Genomic DNA, 27,325 nt, shown 5'->3' with positions numbered 1-27,325 from the left:
CCCCCTCCTCAGGCTGCCCAGGCTCTCCCCCTCCTCCTGGCCTCGTCTTCGTTGGTAGCCGAGGTCAGCCATATTGTATTGCTTTGCCAGTGACGTCTGCTTCCTCCTCGGGTCGAGGGGAAGTCGTGACGTCAGCGCCGCTAGTGACGTCACTTCCATCGATGACATCACTCCCAGTTTCCTCCACTGCGCTGCCTTGCTCATCTGTGTCGTCATCGTTTGCTCCCGTGACGTCATCACTGCCATCCAGTTCGCTGCATCTCCCTTTCATGTCGTCAGCCCCTTCTCTTGCTGATCCGTCTGAGGCTTTATGTCAGGCGGTTCTTTAGAGATTGGACTCTGTTTTGGAAGAAAGGTTTGCTGCGATGTCAGCTGGGAGGGCTTGAAGCAAGCGTGTTGCGTCGTCCCCATCTCCTGCAAAGAGATTGTGTAAGGAGTCAGTGCTGGATCTTCCTCTCCTTTTCCCCCAAGCGTTGGAAGGTTAAGGACTTTGCCTTTTCTTCATCTGTGAGTGAGGAGCAGCACGTCCATGTTCTTGCGAGTGTTAGTGTTCCTGAGAGTATTATTGTTTCATCCCTTGTGCGATATGCAGTGGCTGCTTCATCCTCTGCATCGAGTCGTGAGTCTGTTGCAACCTCCCACATTCGTGCACGTTACAAATTCTTCCACTTCTCCAACACCAGGGCCTATTCGTTCCCGTAAGGATCTCGAGGCATGAGAAAGTTGTGAGAGTGGAAATAGTGCAGCAGGAGTGTTTGTCTGCCCCTCCCCTTGGTGCTTCCCGTGTTTCGACTCCAGGGGATTCTCATTCTATTTCAAGTGTTCGAGATGTTTCACCTTCGCACATAGCGTGCGTCTGTCCTGCACATGCACATACACAGCCATGTACGCGAGTCATCTATTGGGAGTGTGTTTCGGGCTGTTTGGCTGCTGGGCCTTCTGTTGTTTACACGAAGAAGATGCATTGGATAAGCCTGCACATTTATCTCGTTGTCGGTCTCTGTTGCTGAAGCAGGAGAAGGGAGACACGCAATAGTGTTTTGTCTTCCTTTACCGAAGTTGTCGATCTCATTCATGGGTTCAACATTTTGGAGAGTAGGACTCAGGCTCGGTCATCGTTGGTTCCTTCTTGCTTGGAAGCCTTGCTGGGAGCTACACAAGATCCCAAGTCATCGTTTCAATTTCACTTATCGGGGCATGTCCAGTCGGTTTTGCATAAGGTAAACACCTCTGTTTCAGATCGGGAAGAGTCTCTTTGCTCAAGGGGTTCTTCCAAGATGCTCCCCCTGCCTCTCTAGAGGCATATTGAGTACTATGCTACAAACTCTGCATACTTGATGTCACGTCATCTTAACCAAGACATCATTCGTCTGAAGGCGGGGTTGACTTTGGAGCAGGTGAGGTCGGTGGCTCCGCCCTTGTCTCCACAGGATGACTCAGTTTTGGAGTCTATGGCAGCCTCCGTGTTGCAGACGGTTTCGTGGTTGGACTTCTGGGTGGCGGTCATTGCCAAGATAGCACCTGACAGGTCCCCAGAGGGTTTGGTGAGTACTTCTTCTCTTGCTAGTTTGTTGCAGTCTGGGGGCAAGGCATTCTTGTATCTCGCACACCTCAGTGTCAATTTACGGGCTAATCTTCTCCTGATCAGAAGAGATGCAGCTTTGTCTAGGATAGAAAGATCAGTTGACCCTGAGTCCTTGCTGGCATTGAGGAATGGGGACCTTTTGGAATGTCAGTTTCTGTTCCCTCGTACTGAGCTGGGGGATGTGATAGACGGACGCTGGGCTGACACGAAGGACAGTATAGTGCACCAGGGTGTGTCAAAGTCAGAGTCTCATCCTCAGAGACGTCCAGCTCCTCCTCCCCCCCCTGCCCAGCAGCAGTCAAGGAGTTTGGTTTCAGCAGGGCCTTCCTGTTCATCCCAGTCATGGTCAGAGGGCCAACGTCCCTTTTGCTCCCGCTCTTTTCAGTCGAGAAGGAGCCCCAGGGGCAAAGGTAAAGGGGGTCGTTGGTAGGTTAGACGCCTCTCCCTCTCCTGTGCCATGGGTGGGCGGTTGCCTGAGATGCCAGTGGGCCAAGTGGCAGAGTTATAGGGTGGAGAAGTAGGTAGTAGATGTCCTTCAGGTTGGGTATCTATTGCCATTCAACTTCTCTCCCCCACTCTCGGACAAGCCTCTGCTCATGAGGGTGTATCTTCCAGATTCTCCGAAGTTCTTGGCTCTCCAGGAGGAAGTGCAGAAGGTGCTGGACAAGGATGCGATAGAGGAAGTGGTGTGTCCATCCCCGGGGTTTTTACGGTCACATCGTCTTGGTGCCTAAGGCGTCAGTAGGTTGGAGACCTTTGATCGACTATCCACCTTGAATCATTTCATCAGGAAAACGAGGTTCAAGATGGAGACCCCGCGATCAGTGTTGGCAGCTGAGAAAGCAACTTCATGCTGTCGATAGATTAGAAGGATGCATATTTCCAGATCCCTATTCATCCATCATTCAGGAAGTTCCTTTGCTTCTCTCTTGGAGACAAGGTCTTCAAGTTCAAAGTCCTGTGCTTAGGCCTAACCACAACCCCTCAGGTGTTCACAAGGGTTTTCTCTCTTGTCTAAAGTTGGTCCCATGCTCAGGGGATTCGTTTGCTGAGGTACCTCGATGATTGCAGGACAGAGATCGTCTGCTTCGGTTTTGTCTGGAACTGGGCATCATGGTGAACCAAGAAAAGTCAAACCTCGTACCGAGTTAAAGGATCCTCTATCTGGGCATGGTCATCAATACGGCAGTTTCAAGGGATTTACCATCGCATCAGAGGTTGGAGAAGTTGCGAGTGGTGGCGCATGACTTCCTGTCGCAACCACATCAGTCATCCAGCTCATCAGTGGCAGGTTCTTCTGCGAATTTTGTCTTCTCTGGAGAAGCTGGTCCCTCATGGGCGACTTCATCTTCAGTCTCTGCAATGGAGACTGAGGGACCTCTGGTCTCTGGTAGGGGACTTGCCCCTAATAAGGGTTCCTCTGTCTGGTGGTTGGACGACTGGAATCTCTTGAAGGTTGTTCCTCTGCGTTCTCTTCCCCCGGACTTCCTTCTGTTTTCAGATGCCTCCTTCACAGGTTGAGGTGCTCATTTAGGTGGCCTCATTACCTCAGGCATTTGGATTTTGGAGGACAAACAGCAGCATATCAGTGTATTAGAGTTAAAGGCAGCCTTGCTGGGTCTGAAGGAATTTTGGGAAAAGTATGGGTCATTCTGTTGTTCTCATGTTGGACAACACCACGGTGGTTGCTTATGTGAACAAGCAGGGGGCCTGGTTTCATGTCAACTTCACGCCTTGCCCATCTGGGTTCACCAGTGGGCGGTCAACAATTCGGTAGAGCTCTCAGCCAGGCATATCCCAGGCAAATGGAATGTGGTTGCAGACAAACTCAGTCGTCGGGATCAGATCCTAGGCATAGAATGGTCCCTTCATCGGGTAGTAGCAGACAAGCTCTTCCAAGTTTTGGGGGAGACCCATGCTGGGCCTTTTTGTGACCCAGTTCAACAGGAAACTGGAGATATTCTGTTTGGTGGTTCCGGATCCTCTAGCGTTAGCGGAGGACACGTTCCAACATCCCTGGGACAACCTGGAGGTGCATGCCTTCCCTCTGTTTTGTTTGATCTGTCAAATCCTGAATAGGTTGATGAGTTCGCAGAGTCTCAGGATAACTTTGGTAGCCCCTCTGTCGCCACAGGCAGAATGGCTTCCGGATCTGCTGTCGTTGTTGTTGGAGGTACCGAGAGAAATTCCCCCTGGCGGCATCTCCTGTGTCAGCCACACGTAGAAAGGTTCCACCAGTCAGTAGAATCCCTGTCTCTTCACAGTTGGAGACTATCAAGTATCTCCTCTGAGCAAGAGGCTTTTCTCAGAGGACAGCAAGGCATATGTCCAGCAGTCTCAGAAGGTCGACCTCTGCAATGTCCTGTCAGGGCTCTGCGTTGCTACCTCAAAAGGACATGGCACCTTAGGCCAGGCTATCGTAGGCTTTTTGTTAGCACGGGGCGTACAAAGAAAGAGGTGTCCAAGAATACAATCTCTTTTTGGATACGGGAAGCCATCAGACAGGCATACTTGTCTCTTGATGATTCTGCCACCATGTCTATGCAGGCTAGAGCACATGACATTAGGGGTATTGGTCCCTCTCTGGCTTTCAAGAAGAATTTGGCTGTTTATAGAGTGCTGAGCGCTGGTACTTGGTTACGCCAGTCCATGTTCACCTCCTTCTATCTTAAGGATGTTGCACACAGATCTATGGATACGTTTTCCCTGGGTCCTGGGGTGGCTGCCCAATAGATTGTGTAACTCATCATTGCCCTTAACAGGGCACATTTGTATCTTGCCTACGATGATTGTGTGGATGAGAGAATGAGTGAGTTGGCTGGTCTCTTTCTTTCTTTTCTACCTTTCCTTCTTCCTTCGGGCGGGTTGAGGAATAGACAGGTCATTCGCTGGACTGGTCTGATACAGGTGAGTAAGATAGTCATACTGATTGTTTGGTAGCTTAGTATGCAAATAACTAACCTTCTATTCGGTAGCATATACTCCACTCCTTGGCAAGGGGAAGTAGGGAGTGGTAGTAAAACCTGGTGCATTGGGTTGTTATTGGGCAGTCAAAGTTTCACTTGAGTTCCCTATACAATGATTTGTCCCATATATCATTGTATGTCACTCAGTTGCTGAGTCATTGGATATCAATGTATCTAGCTTCTCACGGGCATCAGTCCCTCTCCGGTAGATATTTCTTCTGGAGCTGGACTGGTGGGTAGGTCCCCAGCCAGTTTAGGATGTCTGTACCTCTCTCCAAGTATAAGTCTATCCTATTGTTAAGACCGAAGGTTTGTTCTCATATGAACAAATGAAAAATTTTCTAAGACAATTCGTATTTTTCATAGCTACAAACCTGAGGTCTGAATGTTGTACTGCTCACCTCTAGCCGCCCCTCTGTCTTCCTAAAGACATCCTGGGTTGGGAAAGACTGAACGCTGTAGCATGGGTGCATGGTCCTTGACCACTTTTCACCCGATATACGCACGTGTTGCCAGATCTCACAAGATTCCTTGCTTTTCATCTGCGATTTAACCAGATCAAGCTAGGCGCTAGAAAATTTTCCTATTGCTTAGACCTCAGGTTTGTAGCTATGAAAAATACAAATTGTCTTAGAAACTTTGCAATTTTTTGTTCCTACTCAAGAAGTGCTGTCTAGGAGCTTCATTTCTTTTGACTTGATGTAGTTACACTCCTTTGAAGAGTGGGAGATGTAAGCAGTAGTTGCTGCTGCTGCAATCACAAATTGATCCCCAACCCAAGGAGAGAGTATATTATGTGGATCTTAAGACATTGTCAGGAGTCTCCATGTCTGAATAGGCACTCCTTTGATAGCAACGACACCAAGGTAGTGCCTTGGTCACACTATCCTCCGCCAGAGATCTTTCATTCTTCAGAACATTGACCAGGGTGCACTTCCTTTCTTGGAACTTAAGCACATTTCTGTTTAGACTTTCAAGTCTCAAGATCCAAGATAGAAATTCCTTGGTGTGATAGCAACGACACCACGGTAATGCCATGGTCAACAAAAGGTCCTAGTTTGCTTTCATCTGCTCTACTGCAGTGCAAGTACACAAGCAGAGAGAAGAACATTCAGTACAGTGGCCAGTCAGACATCCCAAGCAAGAGGGATATTGACTTCTGGAAATTCATTCAACTCTGAAGAAGCTGAATAATAATCCTTCTCTTCTCAACTTACTGAAGTTGGCATTGTTCTGTTCTGTCTTCTTGCACCTTTGAATGAAGTAAGACATCTTTGCTACCCATTTACTTCTGGAGGCTTACACCTTTTGTTATTCTACATGTTTCAAAAATGGTCAGTGAGAATGGTCATTCCACTTCTATGGTCCTGTGGTACCAATGACAGTATGACATCCATGTTTCCTCTGTAAAGACTAGAGTTTCAACTCAATGCCAATGACTCATTTGTTAGCCTCGAATTGGCTGAGAAAGTGTCCAAATTGTAATTTCTCTGTCAAGTGAGATGATTAGATGAGCATACCCCACAGCTTCTTAGTGGACATCATTGTTTCGGACCAGCTTTTTTGAGGCCAGGGTCATCGGTCTGTCCATCACATTCAGGAAGAACCTGTTGGTTGAGTACTAGGATGGAATGTAATCATGTAGATCACATTCAGCTTTTATCTTGGGACATTGCCCATAGGTCCCTGGATTCCTTTTCCTGTGATCCTATGGTGGCTGCTCAACAAGTCCTGTAGTATACCCAGCTCTTGAGGAACAGGTTGCATCTCACCTAAGGTGTGTGGTTGCAAGGGGAAAGTGTGTGGTGCTGGCCTCCTCCCTTTCAGCTGTCTTTCCACTTCTTCCAATGGGCAAAGGAACAGTGAATGAGCCATCATGCGCTGGATTGGGCGTGCATGCAGGTGATCTAGATGACTAAGTATCCTATCTATAATCTAGCTCTGTATTTAGATTAGTAGATGCAAATCCTTCCTTCCCTCTAGCAAGGGGAAAGAGGGACTGACTATGAGCAAACCAGTTGGTTATTCTTAGCTTTATAGTCTCTGACACTTTGGGTTCATCCAAAACTTTTTTGAATCAAGGATATTACATTCCTTGAATTCGAAATGCCAAGAAGTCTGACGATTGAATATCTCTTTTTCAGTAGGTCAGTGGTATGGTCTTTTTCCTGTGCTCTTTCATGACCAGGAAGAGAGTACCCAGGTGAGCCAAACTACCAGTTAGTTCAGAGATTTACTTAGAATCCTCCCTCCTTAAGTAATCTCTTATGTAAAGACAGGGTTTGTATTCAGTTAGGAACAAATGAGAAACTTTTAAAGTAATTTGTATTTTTCCTAACATATAAACCTAAGATCTTTACATAAACGGCCCACCTCTTGCCACCCCTTATTCTCTTATCTGGGCTAAAAGGTAAACTGCATTGAATTTAATGTGCTCCGACTGGTGGGTAGTACCTTCCACCCCTACCATTAGAAGATATTACCATAACCAACTTTCAAAAGTTGAACAGCCAGTTTTGTACATGAACTTCCCTGACAGATATATACTTAGCTATAGTCTCCGACGTTCCCGACAGAATTTCAAATCTCGCGGCACACGCGACAGGTAGGTCAGGTGGTCTACCTTACCCGCCGCTGGGTGGCGGATGTACGAACCACTCCCGTTAGCTTGTCAGATTTTTCTCTTCCACCTGTCTCCTGAGGGGAGGCTGGGTGGGCCATTAATCGTATATATCTGCCAGGTAAGTATGTACAAAACTTTATTGTAGTTTAACAATATCATATTTCCAGCTGGCTGAACATCAATCCCATATGTAAAGGCCTCAGGTTTGTATGTTAGGAAAAATACAAATTAATTAAAAAGATAATTATATTATGCATTAGCTTTGCCAGATTTCTGAATGACACTGAGATCACAACGTTTTCTGATGATTTAGTGACTTAACCCCTTCGCCACTGGGACGTACACATGTACGTCTTTTACGGTCCAGTAATAAAAGACTGTGACGTACGCTTATACGTCTTTCATCCCTCCTCGAAAAGCAAAGCTGTTTTCTTTAGCTTGGATGGGTTTCAGGCATAGCATTGTGTATAAGAGAGGTGCTGAAGCTCCACTCACTATACATTCTAACCAATGAGGGTCCGATGGAGATCATGACGTCATTGTCATAAGGAATTTCAGGAGGGGTATTGTCCAACACTTGCCAGTGCACCTCAGGCTATTATCTGAGAAGGATTATTACGATTTTGTCCCTAAACCATGTATATTTAAATTCTAAACCTTTTACCCTTTTGATTGCAGTTATTTTATGTTTTTTTTTATTTAATAACTTGTCAGATGATAGTTTTTCAGAGTCAGAGTACCTGCCAAATCTATCAGATGATGATTATAATGATAGTTTCTTAGAGGATGACAGTGACAATGAGTGTTTGGAAGACATTGAACCTATTGCTGATGAAGGTTGGCAGTTCATGACTGATCCATTTTGTGACGTGTGACAGACCCAGCCCCCTGATTCACAAAGGGTGACAATAGGATGTCTGTACACACCAGATTTCACCTGCTTACGTGATGCAATTTATTTTTTCTTTTTTGTGGTGATGTAATTGTCAAATTGTGTGAATGGATGACTGCTCGGACAGAGGAGTATTTTCGTTCAACAGGAAAGCATAAGGTGAATGGACATTATGGAGGCCTGTTACTCATAATGAGATGTATGTTTTTTTATAGCTTGCTGATGATAATGGGGGTGAATAAAATGCCCCTTATGTATATGTATTGGTCCGAGATGCTGTTGCTTTTATTATTATTAGTATTATTATTACTGTATTAATATTATTATTATTATTATTATTATTATTATTATTATTATTATCATCAATGCCATAAACATTCATTGATGTATATACGCTGTTTTTGTATGAAATCAAGGACTAACTGTTTCCGTAAGAAAACTAGTACTGCTATTACTACTACTACTACTACTACTATTTTACTACTTTTTCTGCTACTTTATTTCTACTACTTTATAACTATTTCTGCAATTACTTTTTCTCCTAAATATTCCTCTTTTTTTCTGATATCCTTATTATATATGTATATATTTTTTTTTAACAATGAGGTAAAAAATATTCATTGATATATACACAATGTTTTCACATAAGAATATAAAGGAAAAATATAAATGCATAAAATTTAATTGGAGCAAGTGATGATTGATATACTCGTGGTCGACGGGGTCTCATGTGGTATGCAAGCCTTTGCAGCAATGCAACAGGCTGGTGGCGAAGGAGTTAACAACATTGTTTTTAATGTGCTAATATGCTTCCATTGCAGAGTTGTGAAAGTGATGAAAATGAAATGTGGGTGGAAAAACCATCTGCATCTATTCCTGTTAAATCTGCTGAGCATCCCCCTTGTGAACAACTTAAAGTTTCTCAAGAAACATCCAAGCGTGATGGATGGATGGAGGTATGTTTACAAATATTTTAATATCTAACAAGAGTTTTTGTCTACAGTGCAATATTAGCCTTCGAGGATAAAGTAATCTCCAATACACAGCTTTGTATAGAAAGGAGTATTAGTTTGTAATAGGGTAGTGGGGAACATAAAATTTTTTTTTCCAAGTTTACTGTTATGGGTTATCCCAGGAGCTGATTATCTACCTAATCACTGTGTGAGGAAGGACACATTATTGCTTCTCCTCTCCTGCTTAGGTAAAGCTCACTGTTAAGCCTGGCAGTAACATGAATGACAGAAGTTAGTAGTTACAAAAATAACTGTCCAAAGGGCATATTATTAGTTAGATTAGATGAAGAAAAACGTTAAGTATATCTTAGTTTAACCAGACCACTGAGCTGATTAACAGCTCTCCTAGGGATGGCCCGAAGGACTAGATATTTTTACGTGGCTAGGAACCAATTGGTTACCTAGCAACGGGACCTACAGTTTATTGTGGGATCCGAACCACAATATATCGAGAAATGAATTTCTATCACCAGAAATAAAACATGGAAAGTTGTTATATGTACATCAAAACTTATTAATGATAGTACTGTCATAGTCTGCATACTGGGTTCTGAAAGAAAAAATCTGAGCAATTAAAATTTTGAATCTATAGTGGGACCCCCATAATTAACATCTGACAAGGGGATGACGAGCTACCATGCAGGTGTGGAGTGTCATTAAAATCATACGTATTCACAGGGGAGAAGGGCTTGACTCAAAATATAATCTCTCATGGTGGTCCAAATGGTCAAGACAAGATAGGGTCTCATTTACTGGATTTAACATTTCCCACTCTCGTATTTTTATTCTTTTAAAATATTCCTTCAGTATTCCAATTTGTTTAAGGAAAAGAAAATTAAAGAGGGTCCAAAATGGATGCTCGTAGCAATACCAAGCCACTTGTCAAAACTACCCTAATAGATGAGGGTCATTATTAGTAGTATTAGGGACTGCGAGGCCTCTTTTTAGATACGTAAATAGAATTCAAATTGAATAGGGTATCCTTATTATCTCAAAATGATAAACATAATTAATCTTAAGGAGACTACTATATATCTAAATCTTCTGTCAGTATGGTTAGTTCTTTAAAATCAGGGTTCATAATGATGTGAAAATGAAGTAGCAATATGAAGACTATAATTAATTCCAATTAGGATTAATAATTTGTTTATCATTATGTCTTATTGTTAAAATTGATAAAATTATTTGTAATGCAGAACTTGAACATAACATATTTGATTCTACTAATGTTAATTATCTAATGGTTGCAGCATATTGCTGCACCTAATATAAAGTATGTATTGTGTAAGTTAAAAATACAACTTATATTATTGTAAATTATTTTTTATAATAAACACCCCATAGTTTTGCTTACTCCGGTTTCACTTACCCGGCGAGTAAGCCTTCAAACTACTATGTTGTTGTTGTTCTTGTTGGGGGGTATGAAAGCTGTATTGAAGAGCCTAAAAAGGTCTGAAAAAGGTTTTTTGCATTAAGATAAAGATACAAGAATTTTAGGATTGGATATTTATATGATTTATTTATTAGAATGAAAATGTAAAAATTATTGTACATGTTGAACAGTAAAGAAAAATTATTCCTAATAAAATATATCGTATTTATTTTAATTTTTGTTAGTGAAACAAGGCTCTATTTGACTGTAGATTTCAGCATGCTTTAATTAAGGTAAAAAGTTAGTAATATAATGTTTACAGCTTATGTGAGTGAGGAAAATCTTGCACACATTTTGAGTAAGCTGGAGGTTGGATCATGCCTTGTTTTATTTGTAATGCAAAATGTAGTGTGAGTGAACATTCCATAATGTAATATGTACATGCTCAGAAGGCAGATGTAGTAGTATTGAAGTTTTTCAGATGACCTCATTGTTTAAGACATACTCAAGAGATGAGATAAAGGAGATGGATGGTACATCAAGAAAGAAGGAAAAAGAAGAAGAAAGACGACGTAAACAGGAAGCAGATAAAGTAAGCCATTTATATCAAAGTTTACTAGATGTGGCAAGCCTCCAAGACCTAAAAAATAAAGTTGTGGAAATATGGTACATATATGGTAGTCAGTGGATATAAATAGACAAATATGGTACATATATGGTAGTCAGTGGATATAAATAGACAGATCTCTTAATTAGATGGTGTGGAAATGTGATTACTATAATGGTAAGCTAATGATTAGTCTGAAATGTCTTAGAAATGGCAGTAGAGTAACAAGGAAATCAGTAGAAAGACTGAGAATCATGGAAAAAGGGTGAAGATGAAGGTCTAGACTTGGGTGGAGTTTATGTAGGAAGTTGCACAAGACAGCAGATTGGAGAGAACACATTTCATATTTAACCTCACAAAGGGGAAATTTGACTTAATACACTAATGGTTATGGTAATATAAGTTAGATATTGTTCCAGTGTGAAAATTTTTTTTTATATCTCTGCTTTAATAGAAAGAATATTTGCAAAAGTATTTTTTTGAGTGCACATATGTTTTATATGTTTTGGAGAGTTGTAGATTGTTCTACAAAGCAATTTTTTTCCAATATGTAATACCACATGCCATTATTTCAGCTAGCATTTCATTTTTAAATTATGTCTTACAGTTGATTCTTCATAGTGCACTAATATATTATTAACATGATTTTTATTGTAATTTTCTTTAATTGTGTGTCTTGTCTAGAAGTTTTAAAATAAAACACATGAAAATAAATGAATGTTTGAACTATTTTCACAGCCAGGGTCACATGCACGTGAGCTTAATCCTTACTATAAGAACGGGGGTTGTGGATTACCAGAAGAAAATCAGCTGGTTAATAGATCATCTTCTCCAGCTGTTGGATTAGATGCCACATGGTTGCGGAAAGCCTTGCAACGAGCTACAGAGCAAGCCCAGTTGGAAAATAAAACTTTGGAAGAAATAGCTGCTCAGAGATGGGGGGTAAGTTTATAGTTTTATGTGCAGACAGTGAGCATGATTTGTTTCTGACCATTTCTGGAAAGGGAACTGACACAAACAAAGACGTATGAAGTGATTGACTTATACCAAAGTAGACAATTCTGTTTTCAAAACCTTGTATTTTGGGGGTTGTCTTCCCAGCCCTCTTAATTTTTTCAGCATATCTTTCAGCTTCCTAAGACAGCAGTAATGTTGGCCATGTGCAGAGTAAGGGAATTTTCTTGTAAGATAGATAATAATTTGTGTTGAAGACACAGTATAGGGGCTTTTGATATGGACATAATGGGGGGAGTATGGTGGGAAAAGATTTGGTTATTCAATGAGAATCAACTTTTTCTTAACCTAATTTATTTTCTTAATATTACAGAATTGAAACTTCAATTTTCCTTATCCCAATAATTCCAAAACATCCTCCTTTACTTAACTTAGCCTAACTTAATACTACCACGACCCCCTGAAGAACCTAAACATAATTCCTTGATCTTACAGCAGTCTGAGACCTTTAAGCAGACCTATATCTAATTTAAACCTAACTTACTCTTACCACCTAAAGAACCTAAACCTAATTCCTAACCATAAATCTATAGTGTCTCCTTCTTAACAATTAAAAGAACTGTAACCTAATTAAAGAACCATAATCTAATTCTTCAACCTAAGTCTACAATCCTCCCTTCTTAATACTATCAAAAGAACCCCTTCCGATAGTAAAGTTTTCCCCATTGAGCACCAGGTGGTAGAACTCCCTGAGACTGATGTACTTCATGACAGATGTTACTGCTCTTCATCCATAACTTCCATAGATTAAGCTGTGTATATTACTCACAATGCCCCTTATTTGGGATGAAGAGACATGCTTCCTAAAGCACTGAAGGACACTGACTTTCTATCACAGTTCCCATCAGTAATGGAGGAACAGGGAATAGGGTGGCACTTATTAAGTGTTTTGTACTATCGAATCTAACGTACTATCCAATCTAACAGCTTTTAGTTTTCTCCCTATATTCCTGAACACTTCTTTGCTTTATCACTTCCTCAGTTTTTAACTACTTTTCTATCTTAGGTGATTTCTTTGTTTCTATCAGGTCAAGTTGAAGAGGAGTGATACCCTCTACTCTGACACACTCATCACTGCATGTATAAAATTTTTTTAAATTTAGATAAGATCAATTTTCATATCAGAAAAAAAAACATGAAAACACTCAAACAACACCAACACACACACAATCCAAAAACAAAGTACTAGTTTCAAAAACACAGACCTCTTACAAACCCAACTCTAGTTTGTCACATCCTGAATTGTTTAGCCATTGATCACTCAATTTTGAGATTGAATTGTCACTTTTCAGGATTGCAATATTCCAATTAAGTTTTAATTGACATTATTTCTTTTTTATCTTTTTCAGTCTCTTGAGAAGTTCAATGAGTTGTTGGCAGAGGCTGAAGGAAGAGAAGCAAATAGTAGAAGAAGCTCTTGGTCTCGAAAGAGTGAAGAATGGAAAGGAAGAGGCCAAGTTAGGGATAAAGATTATACAAGTAGAGAGAAAAGATCTAGAGAAAACAGAAGTAGAAGTAGAGAAAGATGGAGTAAAAACAGAGACAGAAGGAGCAGAAGTAGAAGTAAGGAAATGGGAAAGAGCAGTAACAGAAGGAGTAGAAGTAAAGATAGGAGAGATAGAAGTCAAGAAAGGAAAAGAAGTTCAAGTAGGGGAGGAAGTGAAAGTAAAGAGTGGAATAGAAGCAAGGAAAAAAAGAATCGTGGGAGAAAGCACAGCAGCAGTAGTAGCAGTAGTAATGATAGCAGGAATAGCAAACTCAAAGATGTTAGCAGGGAGGAGCACACCAACAGAAATGAAACATATAGACAGCCACCAACAGAGAGCAAGCTTAAGTAAGTGTTAAACTTTTTTATTCTTCCAATATACACATTAGTACTTTGTGTAAGTTTAGAAAAAATAATATATAGTCTGTAAATGGTTTAACCCCATCCAACAATTTTTTTGTAAATTTGTAAAGGAAAGTAAGTTTTAGATATTCTATATTGGATAATATGCAGTGCATAGTTTTTGTTGCAAAATGTTCAGTACTTTGGAAGTTGTTAGATTTTTAAGTGTGACACCTACATAACTGAATCAACTCGGGGTCATAGAAAAATAAGGAACCTAAAAAGATTATTATACTAGTTAGTTTTATTTATGAATTATGCAGTAAACAAGGCATGGTGTCATCTGTTAGCAATAATACACACTAAATGGTCACCAACTGGAGAGAAAGGGTAGAAAAAGGAATTCATCAGAAATAAAGTAAAATTAGGTTAATAGGAATAAATATGGATTTTTATACTATAAGTAACTATCCAAGTAATTACATAGCTATAGTTTTACTCACAGCAGCTAAAATTTTGAACTTTACAGTTCATGCTATTGGTTTTGAGTAGGTGACTTGCCCTGTCCACTTTTTAGGAAAGAGAGGAACAACTCGGCAAAGATCTTCAATTTGTTTTTGCCGGTGTATGGCTGTAGACCAGTTGTATGCAGCAGTTTAACTTTGGAATTTGTTGCTTTTCCAGTGGGTGAAGTATTCTTGTATTTTGTAGCCTTTCGGCATATTTCGATAGTTATGTGACCCAATGACTTATTTCCAATTTTGACTCTCTTGGTTGACTTGCTCACATCACGATGTCTGACTCTAGTTTGGCTAGCTTTACGTATTGCAGCTGCAATACTCGACTGACTAAGGAATCCTATGATTCACATACGCTGTGAACAGATTGTAGGGGGAAGGTGCACTCAGTAGACTTAAGATGTCAGGAGTGTATGGACTTGGATAATAAAAAAAATGGAAGAATTTAAAGTCACATTTAAATCAATTGGCTAGGGATAAAAAGAGAAAGCGACTGCTAGAGCAAAGAATAGTAAGACTTTAGTTAGCCAGGAGTCGTCAAAGTCTGCTGCTAATGTTAATGTTAATATTCTTGTTTCTGAGCTTGTAATTGCTGTGATTCCCATTCCCAGTCCTCAATCTGTTCTTCCCTCTCCTTTACCTGCTCCCAAGCTTTTGAACCTAACCCCATCGCCAGTCTCGAGTCAAAATTTGACTATAGGTTTGAGTTATCAGTAGAGACTGTGGCCTAATTAGGGTCTCCAGTTAAAGTCCTATTGGACAATATAAGTGTAAATGTGCTAGTGAAGTTGGTAGAGAAGGTAGCTGCCCACCAATTCTCCTAGGACTTAAGCAATAGGTATATTGCTGCCATAGGGGATAATTCCTTGTCTTTTTCCTTCCTTCTTTTGTTTTCATTAGGCCTCAGTTGGACATGGATGTTAAGTAGCCCATCTTATTTGTCTTTGCATTTCAAGAATGTAAATTTTTTTCTATAATTACCTTCATCCCAGACTGTCTTGATTCCTTTCAATGTGTTTTCGTTCTTGTTATGTTAGCAGTACGTAATGTATAATGTGGTTAGTGAGAAGGCTACCCATGGTAAAGAATGTTTACGTTTGGGAAATATAAGACTTTCTCAAATTGATGAACCATTTCTTGGTTAACGCTACTCTGCACTGTGCTTTCCAGTGTAAGTAAAAAGTGGGTTGTACTTATGGAACATAAATATTACTTTTAATTTTTTTTATGTTCTCATTTAAATCAGTTGTAATTCTAACACATATTACCCTTTCTCTTAGATCTGTATCAGGATTAATGAAACCTGCAGATGTAAGCTGTGCTGGTCAAGGATCTTCTGTATTAGCAAGAAAGTTTCAAAAGCCTGGAGAAGAACCAGAACGAAGGTACATGGAAACAAAGTTATTGCACTCTGTATGATACATATATTACCATAATTTTTAATGTAAAGTGGTTGCCATCAAGTTGTACTAGCATTTATTTTGATATAATCAGTTCAAGTGGTAGATACAGAAAGTGATATTTCTTAAGTTTATAAATTATCTACTGTCCCAGATGTTAATGTATCCTGTCACATTTATGTTCAGGTTGACACATATTGCAGAGTATGGGGTAATGAAGATGAGCTCTTTGAATGCTTTAACCTTCTCCATAAAGGAGAGCTGACAAACTATCCCTTGATGCATTCCCATGTAACTCTAAGTCTCTTCTCAATTGTTTGTGCAGGTCAAGCTACCCTCCTTGCATAATCTACTCTCTTGACTTGACTTCTCACACCCTACCATCAACCACAATATTTAGTCCTAAATACTTAAGCATATCAGCTGCTTCTAGTTTTCCATCATCCTTATTAATATAGATTGTTCCATCTTCCTGGTTGTCATTTACCCTCATCACGTTGCTCTTGCTCACATTTACTCTCAACTTCCTTCTCTTGAAAACAACTTCAAACTCTTTTTCAGTTGCTGTATTTTTTGCTTAATTAACCTCAATTCCACACATCAATTTCATGTCATTTTCTTTTCACAGATTTACACTAATATCTAATGTCTGCACTCTGACTTCTTGCAGCTCTCCATCCACAGAAATGTTAAACAGTATGGAAGCATAATACAATCTTGTTTCAGACTTGTTTGATATAAAACTGTCACTGGGCCCTGCATATAATCTGACATGATCTTCACTTCATAAAATCTTCAGTCCATCTCAGTAACTTATCTTCTATACCATACATCCTCAACACCTTTCATAGTGCCTTTACTGGTTGTCTCATAAGCTTTTCCTCTTCTCTTTCAAAAGATCTCACAAAACTTTTCCATAATGTGTACAAACACACACACACACTCACACACAGTATAGCATACAAATCAGAACTAATACAGGCAGTCCCCAGTTATTGGGGGGAGGGGGGGTTGGGCGTTCCGCTCTTGGCAGGGTGCCGATAAGCAAAAACTGCCATTAACTGGACATCAGCAATTTATGGCACATAAGTGCCGATAACCGCTTAATTACGCCTTTGTTAGGTATGCTATAGCGCCATAACTCTATTATTGGTGCCTTAACCAGAACTCAATGCATTATGGCGCTATAAATCGCTGAGTTTATAATGCCAGACAAGCTCCACAAAACCGGATCGCCATTAACCAAATCCTCCAATAACCGGGGACTGCCTGTAATAGTTTTCCCTCCATAGGACTTCACTAGAATACACTTAATACGTCAGCAAAATAAAGAATGTGAATAATTTACCAGACACAAATAATAACAGTTGAATAATGGGGACTCATGGATCCTTATGTGCATGAACAGAGCTGCCTACTGGCTGCCACTTCTTTTCAAAGAAGAGACTGATGTGTTTGGGATTTTGTTGCCCATGGAAATTGGCTAACTTGTCAGCAGTGGTTTATGGTGAAACAAATTACTATTAATGTGTATTTTATTATGTCAGTTAATATTAAAATTCCAAAATTATTTCTTTGTTACTTCTTAGGTCAAGTTCTAACATTAGTAACCGAATGCCATCAGGCAGCAGCCAAGGCTGGAAAAGGAGGGAGTATGCTCAAGAGCAACAAAAACGCCTGGATATATCAAAACAGGAATCTTCATCTTCATCAGACTCAGAAACATCAGATGAGGTGTGGACTGATTTTATCTGTATTTATTGTGTTAAAAGTAATATGAGGCTGTTTTGTGTCCAAAAGAAATTGATCTTGTAAGATTTTATGCTATGGGGATTGGGAATGAGTAAAGTGTGAGACTATTGGCATTGTTTTCAAAATCGGCCAGTAGTTATCATCATGCTTGTGTGTTGAGATGATAATGATTTTAAAACCAGTAAGAATAACTTGAACGTGTAGATGTGTCTACAATAGAGGGTTATTGTAAAAATACTGTATCTCACTTTTACTTTTTAAAGAAATATTCACGTTTACCATGTGATGAAGGGCCATTGCTATGTCTAGTAAGTGGTTCTGCATCAATATGGAAAAAGAGATTGTAGAGAATATTTGGTTAAATTTGAATTACTTTGTGGGTATCTTTGAGTAGGTAACACCATGGATCTTGTATCAACTGTTAGTATTGCTTTATAACTTCCAGATTACAGAGGAACTTAGCTAATTTGTCTGTATGTGCACAAAATAAATGATTTTGTTTTTATCAAACTGAATTTTCTTAAGTGTTTTACAAAAAATATGAAACAAAGATGCCCCTAGAACTTATTTTTAATAATGTGAAAGGGTTAAATCCTTGAAGACATAAATTTATTTCCAAGGAGTTAAAAAGTTAATGAAAAGAGGCTCTTATTTATATTTTTATTTTTTAAGTACAGGGCTTACAAAGAAGTAAATATGAATGTTTCGACATAATCTTTTGACTATCCTAATTTTGCCAAGTTGCTAATGATATTAGGTGATGTTAAAGTAACTAACAAATGAGATTGTCAGTGTTGACCAAATGTGTTTGTCCCTTGCAGGAATCAGTCCACAACAAGTCCTTGCAGGAAGAATCTTTAGAACTTGTTGAAAAGCCTGAGACCAAGTTCTTACTGACTGATAAGGAAATGAATGAATTGGCAGCAAAAATCATGAAAGCAGAACTTGTTGGAAATGATGTGAGTGAATGCACTCTTTATTTTTTCAAACACCATTATGTCCTTTTTATTACTATTGGTTAGCTTTTTGTTTATATGGCATCCTGTTCTCTTAGAATGATTAATTTCAGTTACGGATGTTTTTGTCGTCAGCTATTTCCTATTCGTGGTACCTCTTGTAAAGTTTAATTTGAGTCGGAGGCAGTTCAGTTATTCAGCAGCCATGCCTGTGCCATCACAGTCTTTTTGTAGCCAAACTGTTTTAGGTATTGTTCTATGGAGCTGAAGGAATTACTAATTCTATGAGGCTGTCTCACAACTTCCTGGCCACAGCACCTTGATTTTGCTTGTGGAGATTAGTGTTCACTAAGCTCTTGAATCTCTTTACTCTTAATTGCCCTAATTCTTACAACCTTACTCCTGTTTTAGTGGATCAGATGTCTCCTTTCTTGTATGTTGCTTACTCCCTTTCCATTCCTCCTGTAGTTCACATTTTCCCTAAGGCTTGCATTTAATAGGTTATTGAGTTATCCACTTCATCAGTCTTCACATAAAAAATTAATGGAAGTCATATTAAATTCAGTTATACACATCCTCAGGTGTCAATTGAAGTATGTAATGAATCTCATGAGTATTATGTAATTTGTGATAGGACTTGGGATATTTTGTGTATGAGTATAATGTGGTACAGTGGAACCTCGACATACAAAAGTCCCTACTTACGAAAAATCCAAGGTACGAAAGCAAAGACGAAGATATTTTGCTTCTGTATACGAAAATAATTCAGGTTGCGAAAGGATAAAGTCCGAGATTCGCCTGGACCGCCGAGAACAATTTTAAAACAAGCGCGCCGCCAACTGAGTAGACTCGCCACCATCCTCCCGCTCTCCCATTGGTTCCTGATGCTAGTCAGCGCCGTAAGATCTTGCTCTCCTATTGGTCAGCATCTGTCCCATCATGCCTCTATGTAAAGGCGTTCCTTGACCATTTTGCGGCAGCGTTATCGTAAACACTGGAATTCGTTCGTTCACATATATTTCGTTTGTTAACGTAAATTCGTGTTAATGATTTCGCTTTCGTTGTACTTTAAGTTACTTTATCGTGTTGTGTGTGAACTTAATTACTTACTTTATTAGCCATGGGTCCCAAGAATGTTGCTAAATTTCATGGAAAGAAGAGGATGCTTTCTATGGAGAACAAAGATGGAGATAATCAAGAAGTGTTAATGTTTTCTGCCATTTGTTAATACAGTGAACCCTCGTTTATCGCAGTAGATAGGTTCCAAACCCAGCCGCAATAGCTGAAAATCCGTGAAGTAGGGACACCATATTTACGTATTTATTTAACATGTATATTCAGACTTTTATAACCCTCCCTTTATGTAGTACTGTTAAAAAACCACCCTTTAATGTACAGAACACTTAATGCATGTACTACAGTACCCTAAACTAAAACAGGCACAAATATTAAAATGTTAGAATATTAAAGTATAAAAAAATAAAGATTGTTACTGTACTCACCACGAAAGAAGTTGAAGAAAAACTTGAATGATGATGGCGATGAATTTGCTGCACAGTAGAAATGATGATGATGAAGCTGATGATGTCTTCTACTGTGCAGCCAATGATAGTTACGACGCTGACGCTTCCGACGCTCCGAGTTAACGATGCTTTTAAAAAACGCATACGATGATAAAAATCCTTTATAGTTTAGCACAGTATATTAATAAAAATAAGTTTCTGGTTAGATTACAACAAAAATTTTGAGGTTATGATGATTTTCGACACTTTTTATGTCGTATTTTTCTATGTTTTTTAGTGACGCCTCATATTCAGAACTAGTTTCCGAGCGAATGAATACTAGCTTGGATGCGCAAAGTTTATAACAATCCAAAAGCACAAATAATGAAAAGATCATTGCTTGTTTCTAGTAATAATAACAAAACTAAGTTTCTGGTTAGATTACAACGCAAATTCCAAGTATCCAAAGAGAGACATTACGTATTCAGTAATTTGATCAGAGAGAGAGAGAGAGAGAGGAGAGAGAGAGAGAGAGGCGTCTTCCGACGCTCCGAGTTAATGACTCTTTTAAAAAACGCATACTATGATAAAAATCCTTTGAGGTTATGATGATTTTCGACACTTTTTATGTCGTATTTTTCTAATTTTTTTAGTGACGCCTCATATGCGGAACTAGTTTCCGAGCGAATGAATACTAGCTTGCGTTTCATGTTCGATTTAATTTTACTACGTATACTGAATTATCGTAAGATCACATTCTCTTTTCGTGTTTTATTTCTTTCTGTACTGAATTATATGTCATATGTAATGCAATGAACCATCAGTAAGAGCAGATATTACTAATTATTAATGGAATTAACGAAATATTTGGGGTCTTCTATATCGCGGCTATTTTCAAAATTTCCGGAAAATCCGCGATATATTTCTTTTATAATATATACATACGTATTGAAAAAAGTCCGCGAAGTCGTGAATCCGCGATGGTCGAACCGCGAAGTAGCGAGGGCTCGCTGTATGTTTCGTAAAGTTTAGTGTTAATGTTTTCTGCCATTTTTTAATGTGTTTCGTAAAGTTTAGTGTTCATGTTTCCTGCCATTTGCCCTCCTCCTCTGTCACCACTTTCGGAGATCGCCTCACTCGAAAGGTAAGGTTCCATATTTTACTACATACATATGTACGTACAGTATTTCTTGTACCATGTACACTAATACACTTTATTTACAGGTACACACTACAATAAAGGTTATGTTAGGTATTGAATGGTCCAAATTGTTGTATTTCATTGTTTATTGGTCAATATAGCTTTGATATAAAATTTACTGTGGTGTTTTTGTAGGGCTTGGAATGAATTAGACAATTTACATGTACAATGTAGTTCGAGATACAAAAAAATCAGGTTAAGATGGCCACTTCGGAACGGATTAATTTCGTATCCTGAGGCACTACTGTATTTATATTTCATAGATTTGATAGCATTTAACTTTTTCAGACTCTTGCAAGTAAACTTAAAAAGAAACTGGAAGCTGCCAGAAGTACCAGAGCTAGCCCATCTATAGATAGTAAGAATCATAGAGAGGAATCTGGTTCCCATGAAGAATTTGTTGTTTTAACTCGAACGGATGCAAGAGGTAAAAGGGTTAAGCGAACAAGCTTGATAATCTTTTTCTTATCATATACAGTATTGTTTCCCTGGCAGAATAATCTCAATTCCTTCCCATATGGAGAAAACTCCATATGAATGAAATTAATATGGTACTACGCCCTTGTGGAGAACTTAAAATAATTAGAAAGAAATTTTAACAAAAGAAATTTTTTGTGAAATAGAAAGGACTGTATTTTAATTTTTATATTTGCCTTCACAAGCGTCCTCAAAAATTTGTATTTATGTTCCAAATATGCCAGAAAATTTCATAATAATGCAAATACTATCCTATTTTAATGTTGCCCTTTTCTCCTTCTGAAGGTTTTACTAGGCCTGTGAACTTCAAGGAATCTGAAAGTGAAAGAAAGAAAGAGGGAAAGATGAAAACACATGGAAAAGATGGAAAAAGAGTGAGATATTTTCCTGATGATGATAAATATGATCTTAAGCAAATGGTAAGCCTTTCAGTGTTACTTCCTTGTAGTATTTGGACATATAAGTCCACACGTTAAACATGGAGACATACTAAACTGGGGTATTTAAATGCTTGGAATGGAAAATATGCCTAACTTTTATTGGGTATCCTATAAATTCTGTCATGTTAGTCTAGTAGTGCATCTTTTGATACTTACATGGTTTATATACTACTAATAATTATTTTTGAGGTTAAGAAAAACTTTTATTCTAAAAAGTCCTGGTTAATTATATAATTAAAATTCAAGAACTACATTACAGAGCATTTGTATATTGTACACCTGTGTGTATTGGATAGTCAGGGGTCTGGACTTCAGTGAGTGACGAAACCCAATACTAATTAATGAAGGCCTGATAGTGTAGAATATAGTGCTTTTCCTTCGTTTATACTGGAATAGGTTCCAGAACCTCCCATGGAAATGCAGAAATCCCATCTAAAAATGCTTATAACTGCCAAATACACAGTACCCCATAAACTAAAATGTTTATAACTGTCTATTTTAACATTTCACTGCTTAATTTGATTGTTCAAACAAAAAATACCTTAAATTATCATGCTAAAACAATTTAATATTTCAAACAAAAATACACCCCAGACCATCATCCCAAAACATCTTAAGATTAGTACCCTTTTACAACTGGTACTCTTTAAGTATACTATACAATCCCTAAAATGCTTATAACATTGATTTACTCTTTTTAAAATATTAATATTATAATGTAAATGGCAAAATACCTATAAAATGTTTAATACAAATTAAATAAATCTGTCTTACAGAACATTTGACAACTAATCAAGTTACTCCTTTACCATATATTAAGATAGGACATTTTCTCTCAATGTGTAAAACCAGGAGCTATTGTACGTGACATCCCCCACAGCCAACATGTGTAGCTTATACTGCTGTAAAACAGTGGCTCCATATATGTATTAATCTGTCCTGGAGATGAAAGTCCAGTTTAGTTAATTTGTACCTGGGAGACAGTGTATGAAGGATCATGGATGTGCACATTGACTCTTTTAGACCCAGAGGGTGGGGGGGGGAGGCGGTAAGAGGTTACTGACTGACTTTATTACAGGTTTTGGAGGCCAGGTTCTTAAATTTAGCTCTTATAATGGAACCAAAGAATTTGCCAATTTTGAAAGAGAAGCTCCTCCCAAAAATCTCAAATCCCCTTCATAGTATATCCTTTAGTTTAAAAGCATCTATCTGACTTGTGAAACTCATCAACACTGCCTTTTTGATAGTACAGAACTATTAGCTTCTGGAAGGTGTTTAAGTGAGTTGCATGCATTTTCCAGTTAAGATACATACACCAAAACTGCCACAGAATTGAGCTTTTGTATATGCCCAGTTTTGTGGCATATACAAAATGCTCTCTTTTATTACCCTTATCTCCTCATTGCTACTGCAACTTGGAAATAAGGAAGATCTCATGTGTCCCATGGAGTTATGCTTTTATTGCTTGTTCTCAGCAGTCACAAATGCAAGGATTATTTATTTTTTTTATTTAGTCTTTAATTTTATAGTGTAGATTGATTCTCTAGATTCTTGTAGTCTCAGGATGCTTGAAAGTTACAATAAAGTTGTTTTTCATACTTCATTCACACTAAAAAAAAGAACATACAGTAAAGTACAAGTTGTTCAGTGCGGAACAAACCTTCGGCCTTAACGAGGATATTTTTCCAAGCACCAGCTAGTAACCGGTTAAAACAATCTGAGATTTTAAAGCTAGGAATCTGGCAACGCCTGTGCGTACGAGGTGAAAGCTGGTCAGAGACCGCGCATTCAACCTCATGATGCCCAGTCTTTCCTAACTGCCTTGGGGAGTTGACGCTTATGCTTAGCTCTTCTCCCAAGCGTGTTTTTTCTGCCCGTGTTCTGTTTTTTCAGTGTGTTGAGTGTGTGTATTTGTTGGTAGGGCTTCCCTCAAGTCTTCACGGCCTCATCAACGCATGTTCCTGGGCATTTAGGGGTTCCCATGCTCTAGGTTTTTGGTGTCATCAGCTACAGATCCACATACAACTTGCAGTAGGTGCAGAGCTAATTTTTGTACGGTGACGAATCCATGCCCGGAATGTCGTACCTGGCCTAAGGCGCAGTGGAGGTTGTTCTATAGGAAGAGGGAACATTGCAGAGTTTTGACTCTTCCCTCTGGGGCCCTCTTGGGAGGGGTTTTCTTCACCTTGCCTGGCCGATTCAACTGCCTCCTCGCCTTCGGTCACTCTCCCTGATGGTAACTCAAGTGTTCCTGTATCTTCTTCCTCTTCTTCCATTGATTCGTCAATGGAAGTATCAGGAGTGCCACAGAATGATTTTATGTGTAATGTAGTCCCCATTACCTCAGGTTCCAATTGCCTTCCCGGGGGAGAGGAGGCTACCTCATCTCATTCCTTTATTTCAGATTCGGAGTCATCCAAAAAGGCAGCAGTCTGGGCATCTCTTGGGCTATGGGGTTCAACCACCTTGGAGGGTTTGTTGTCGTATTTCTTGGAGGCCCATTCCCCACCCCTGACCCCACTGCTCTTCCACCTTCCCTTGGACTCCTCTACGTTGGATCTCGCGTGCAGCCATCTTGTGGAACATTGTTTACGGTCCCTGGGTATCACCCTATCACTCCGCTAGGGAGGCCATCGAGTAGATCTGATCATAGGGAAGTTGTGACATCACTCCCAGCACTCTCTCAAACTGTGACGTTAGTTGAAGCGGCCGCTTATCCTCCCGCTGCTATGATGTCATCTCTTCCAGTTGTGACGTCGTTGTCCTCACTCACTGAGCCATCCAAGGTGTTATGTTAAGCGGTCTTCAAGAGGCTGGACTCTATTTTGGAAGAGAGGTTTTCTGCCTTCGCTGCGAAGGAGACGGTTAGTAAACGTAAGGTCTCTTCTTCACCTCCTGCTTCTAAGAGATCTCGTAGGGAGGGAGACTTATCTCCTCCATCTTCCTGTTGCTGCCTTGTCATCATATCAGACAGAGGATCGAGTTGCGATTATGTCTTCCGCGAGCGGAGGGAGTGCATCACCTTACGCCTCTCATGACCGTGTCTCCCCCATGCACGTCCGTGGTCGTGCAGGTAAGAGGAGTGCTTTGCCAGCTTCCCCACACGGTCATACTTGCCCATCGCAGGTTAGCGTTCATGGGATTGACAGTGGAATCTGCGGAAAGGAGCCATCCTCATCTTCGTTGTATAGCTGGGTCTCCCCTATGCATGCTGGTAATGCTTCAACATCTTCTCTTCAAGGCTGTGTCTCTCCACGTGGACGTGTTTGTGATAGTATGAGAGTCATGTCTCAGCTTTCCGTACGTGGACGTGTCTCAGGCTTTCACGTATGTGCTGATGTTGTTGGAGGTGCATCTTCTTCGTCTGCTCGGTTCCAGTTTGTCGTTGTAAGGATGATAAGGTGCCAATTAAAAGGTCAAAAGTTGCAGAAACTGAAGTGGTCCAGGCTGTGTATAAAGATTCGTCTCTTGACAAGACTGTGGTTGACATTCGGGAGCGTAAGGATTCCTTGGCCCACAGATGGGTTCCTCGTTCGCCTGAAAGAAGTCTTGATCATAAGAATTGTTTGCCTTCAAGAATCTCTCTTCAGTCATGTTCTGGGTCTCGAGACCATGCTCAGTCGACATCTCATGGACGTGTACTTGTCTTGTCACACAGCTGTGTACACTGTTCCTCCCGTGAACGCATACATATTTTGCCTGACGTATGTGTACCTAATTGTTTCACCGATGGTGTACGTGGTGTTTCACATTCTCTAGAGTCATTGTTGGTTAATGCTAAAGAGCCTTTGATAGCAGGCTCTTCGAATGTTAGAGGCATCTCCCCTACCATTAATATCCAGAAGGCTAGATACTCTAGCGAAACTTCATCAGCGTTGCTATGAAAGGAGGACGATACTGCCAAACCTTCTTCTTCACGTCGTCAGTCACCATTGCCGGAGCAGGAGGAGGGAGACAATCAAGAGTTTTTGTCTTCCTTTGCAGAGGTTGTTGATCTCATTCTTGGGTTCAACAATCTTGAATGTAGGATGCAAATTCAGTCTTCTATCGCATCTACATGCATGAACGCTTTGGTGTTGGACCGGGATGGCTCTCTGTGTTCAAAGGGGCCCAAGATTCTTCCTCTCCTCTCACACAACATAGAAAGTACTACTCGACTAATGCAGTTCATTTGGTGTCTCATCACCTTAACCTGTACGTGATTCGTCTCAAACCTGGTGCAACCTTAAAGCAAGTTGGATCGGTGGGTCCTTCCTTGTCATCTCAGGAAGCCTTAGCTATGGAGACTACGCAGTCAGGTGGTAAGGCATTTTCTTATCTGGCCCATCTTAGTGCAAACTTATGGACCAACCTTCTACTAGCCAGGAGAGACGCAGCTTTGTCCAAGGTGGCGAGCTCAGTGGACTCTTTAGTCTTTATCAGCGCTTAGGAATGAGAATGTTCTGGATTTGCAGTTCCTGTTTCCAAGAATTGAGCTAGAAAATGTGATTGACCGGCAGTGGGCGGATACCAAGGACAGGTTGGTCCATCAGGCGGTTTCCAAGTCAGAGGCACGTTTACATTGCCCGCCTCCTCCTCTTCCTCCTCAAGAGACAGGTTTGAAGATCTTCACCTATTAAGTCTTCTAGGGGTTCAGCTTCGGCTAGGGTCCCTCAGTCCTCCTCTCAGGCTAAGTCTAACAAGTAGCGTCCCTTTCAATCTTGCCCCTACAACCCTGGGAGGGGCTCTAGAGGAAGGGGCAGAGGGGGTCGTCAATAGAGTGGGCGCCTCTCCCTCTCCTTTGCCACGGGTAGGGGGATGCCTGGCAGGCCAGTAGGCCAAGTGGCAGGATTATGGAGCGGAGAAGTGGGTAGTAGATGTTCTGTGGGTGGGATATCTACTGCCATTCGACTTCTTCCATTCCATCTTTGAATGACTTTGTGGACGATGACCCACAAGGGGTCTTTTTGTGTCCTGTCAGAGCCCTACGTTGCTATCTTAAAAGGACTCGACATCTCAGACCTGGATGTCGAAGGCATTTTGTTAGCACAGATCAATCCAAGAAAGAAGTTTCCAAGAACACTATTTCTTTCTGGATACATGAGGTGATCAAAGCAGGCTTATTTGTCTCTTGATAGTTCTGCCACTGAGTCCGTGCAGGCTAGAGCGCATGACTTGGGTGGTATAAGTTCCTCTCTGG

At 40.1% G+C, this 27,325-nt stretch overlaps 1 protein-coding gene across 1 annotated transcript in view; it reads left to right on the top strand.

The window, feature by feature from the left end:
* LOC135211227 (CWF19-like protein 2) overlaps positions 1-27,325 on the top strand; it is a 97,233-nt gene that overhangs the window by 22,682 nt on the left and 47,226 nt on the right. The window contains exons 3-11 of the mRNA XM_064244484.1: positions 8,888-9,022; positions 10,933-11,043; positions 11,797-12,000; positions 13,422-13,906; positions 15,699-15,803; positions 17,408-17,552; positions 18,392-18,529; positions 21,518-21,656; positions 21,992-22,125. Of these exons, the coding sequence (XP_064100554.1) occupies positions 8,888-9,022; positions 10,933-11,043; positions 11,797-12,000; positions 13,422-13,906; positions 15,699-15,803; positions 17,408-17,552; positions 18,392-18,529; positions 21,518-21,656; positions 21,992-22,125 (1,596 nt within the window). The remainder of the gene's footprint in view (positions 1-8,887; positions 9,023-10,932; positions 11,044-11,796; positions 12,001-13,421; positions 13,907-15,698; positions 15,804-17,407; positions 17,553-18,391; positions 18,530-21,517; positions 21,657-21,991; positions 22,126-27,325) is intronic.

The sequence above is a fragment of the Macrobrachium nipponense genome, chromosome 4 (assembly GCF_015104395.2).
Source record: "Macrobrachium nipponense isolate FS-2020 chromosome 4, ASM1510439v2, whole genome shotgun sequence".
Taxonomy (NCBI): domain Eukaryota; kingdom Metazoa; phylum Arthropoda; class Malacostraca; order Decapoda; family Palaemonidae; genus Macrobrachium; species Macrobrachium nipponense.
This window is presented reverse-complemented; position numbering and strand designations above follow the sequence as displayed.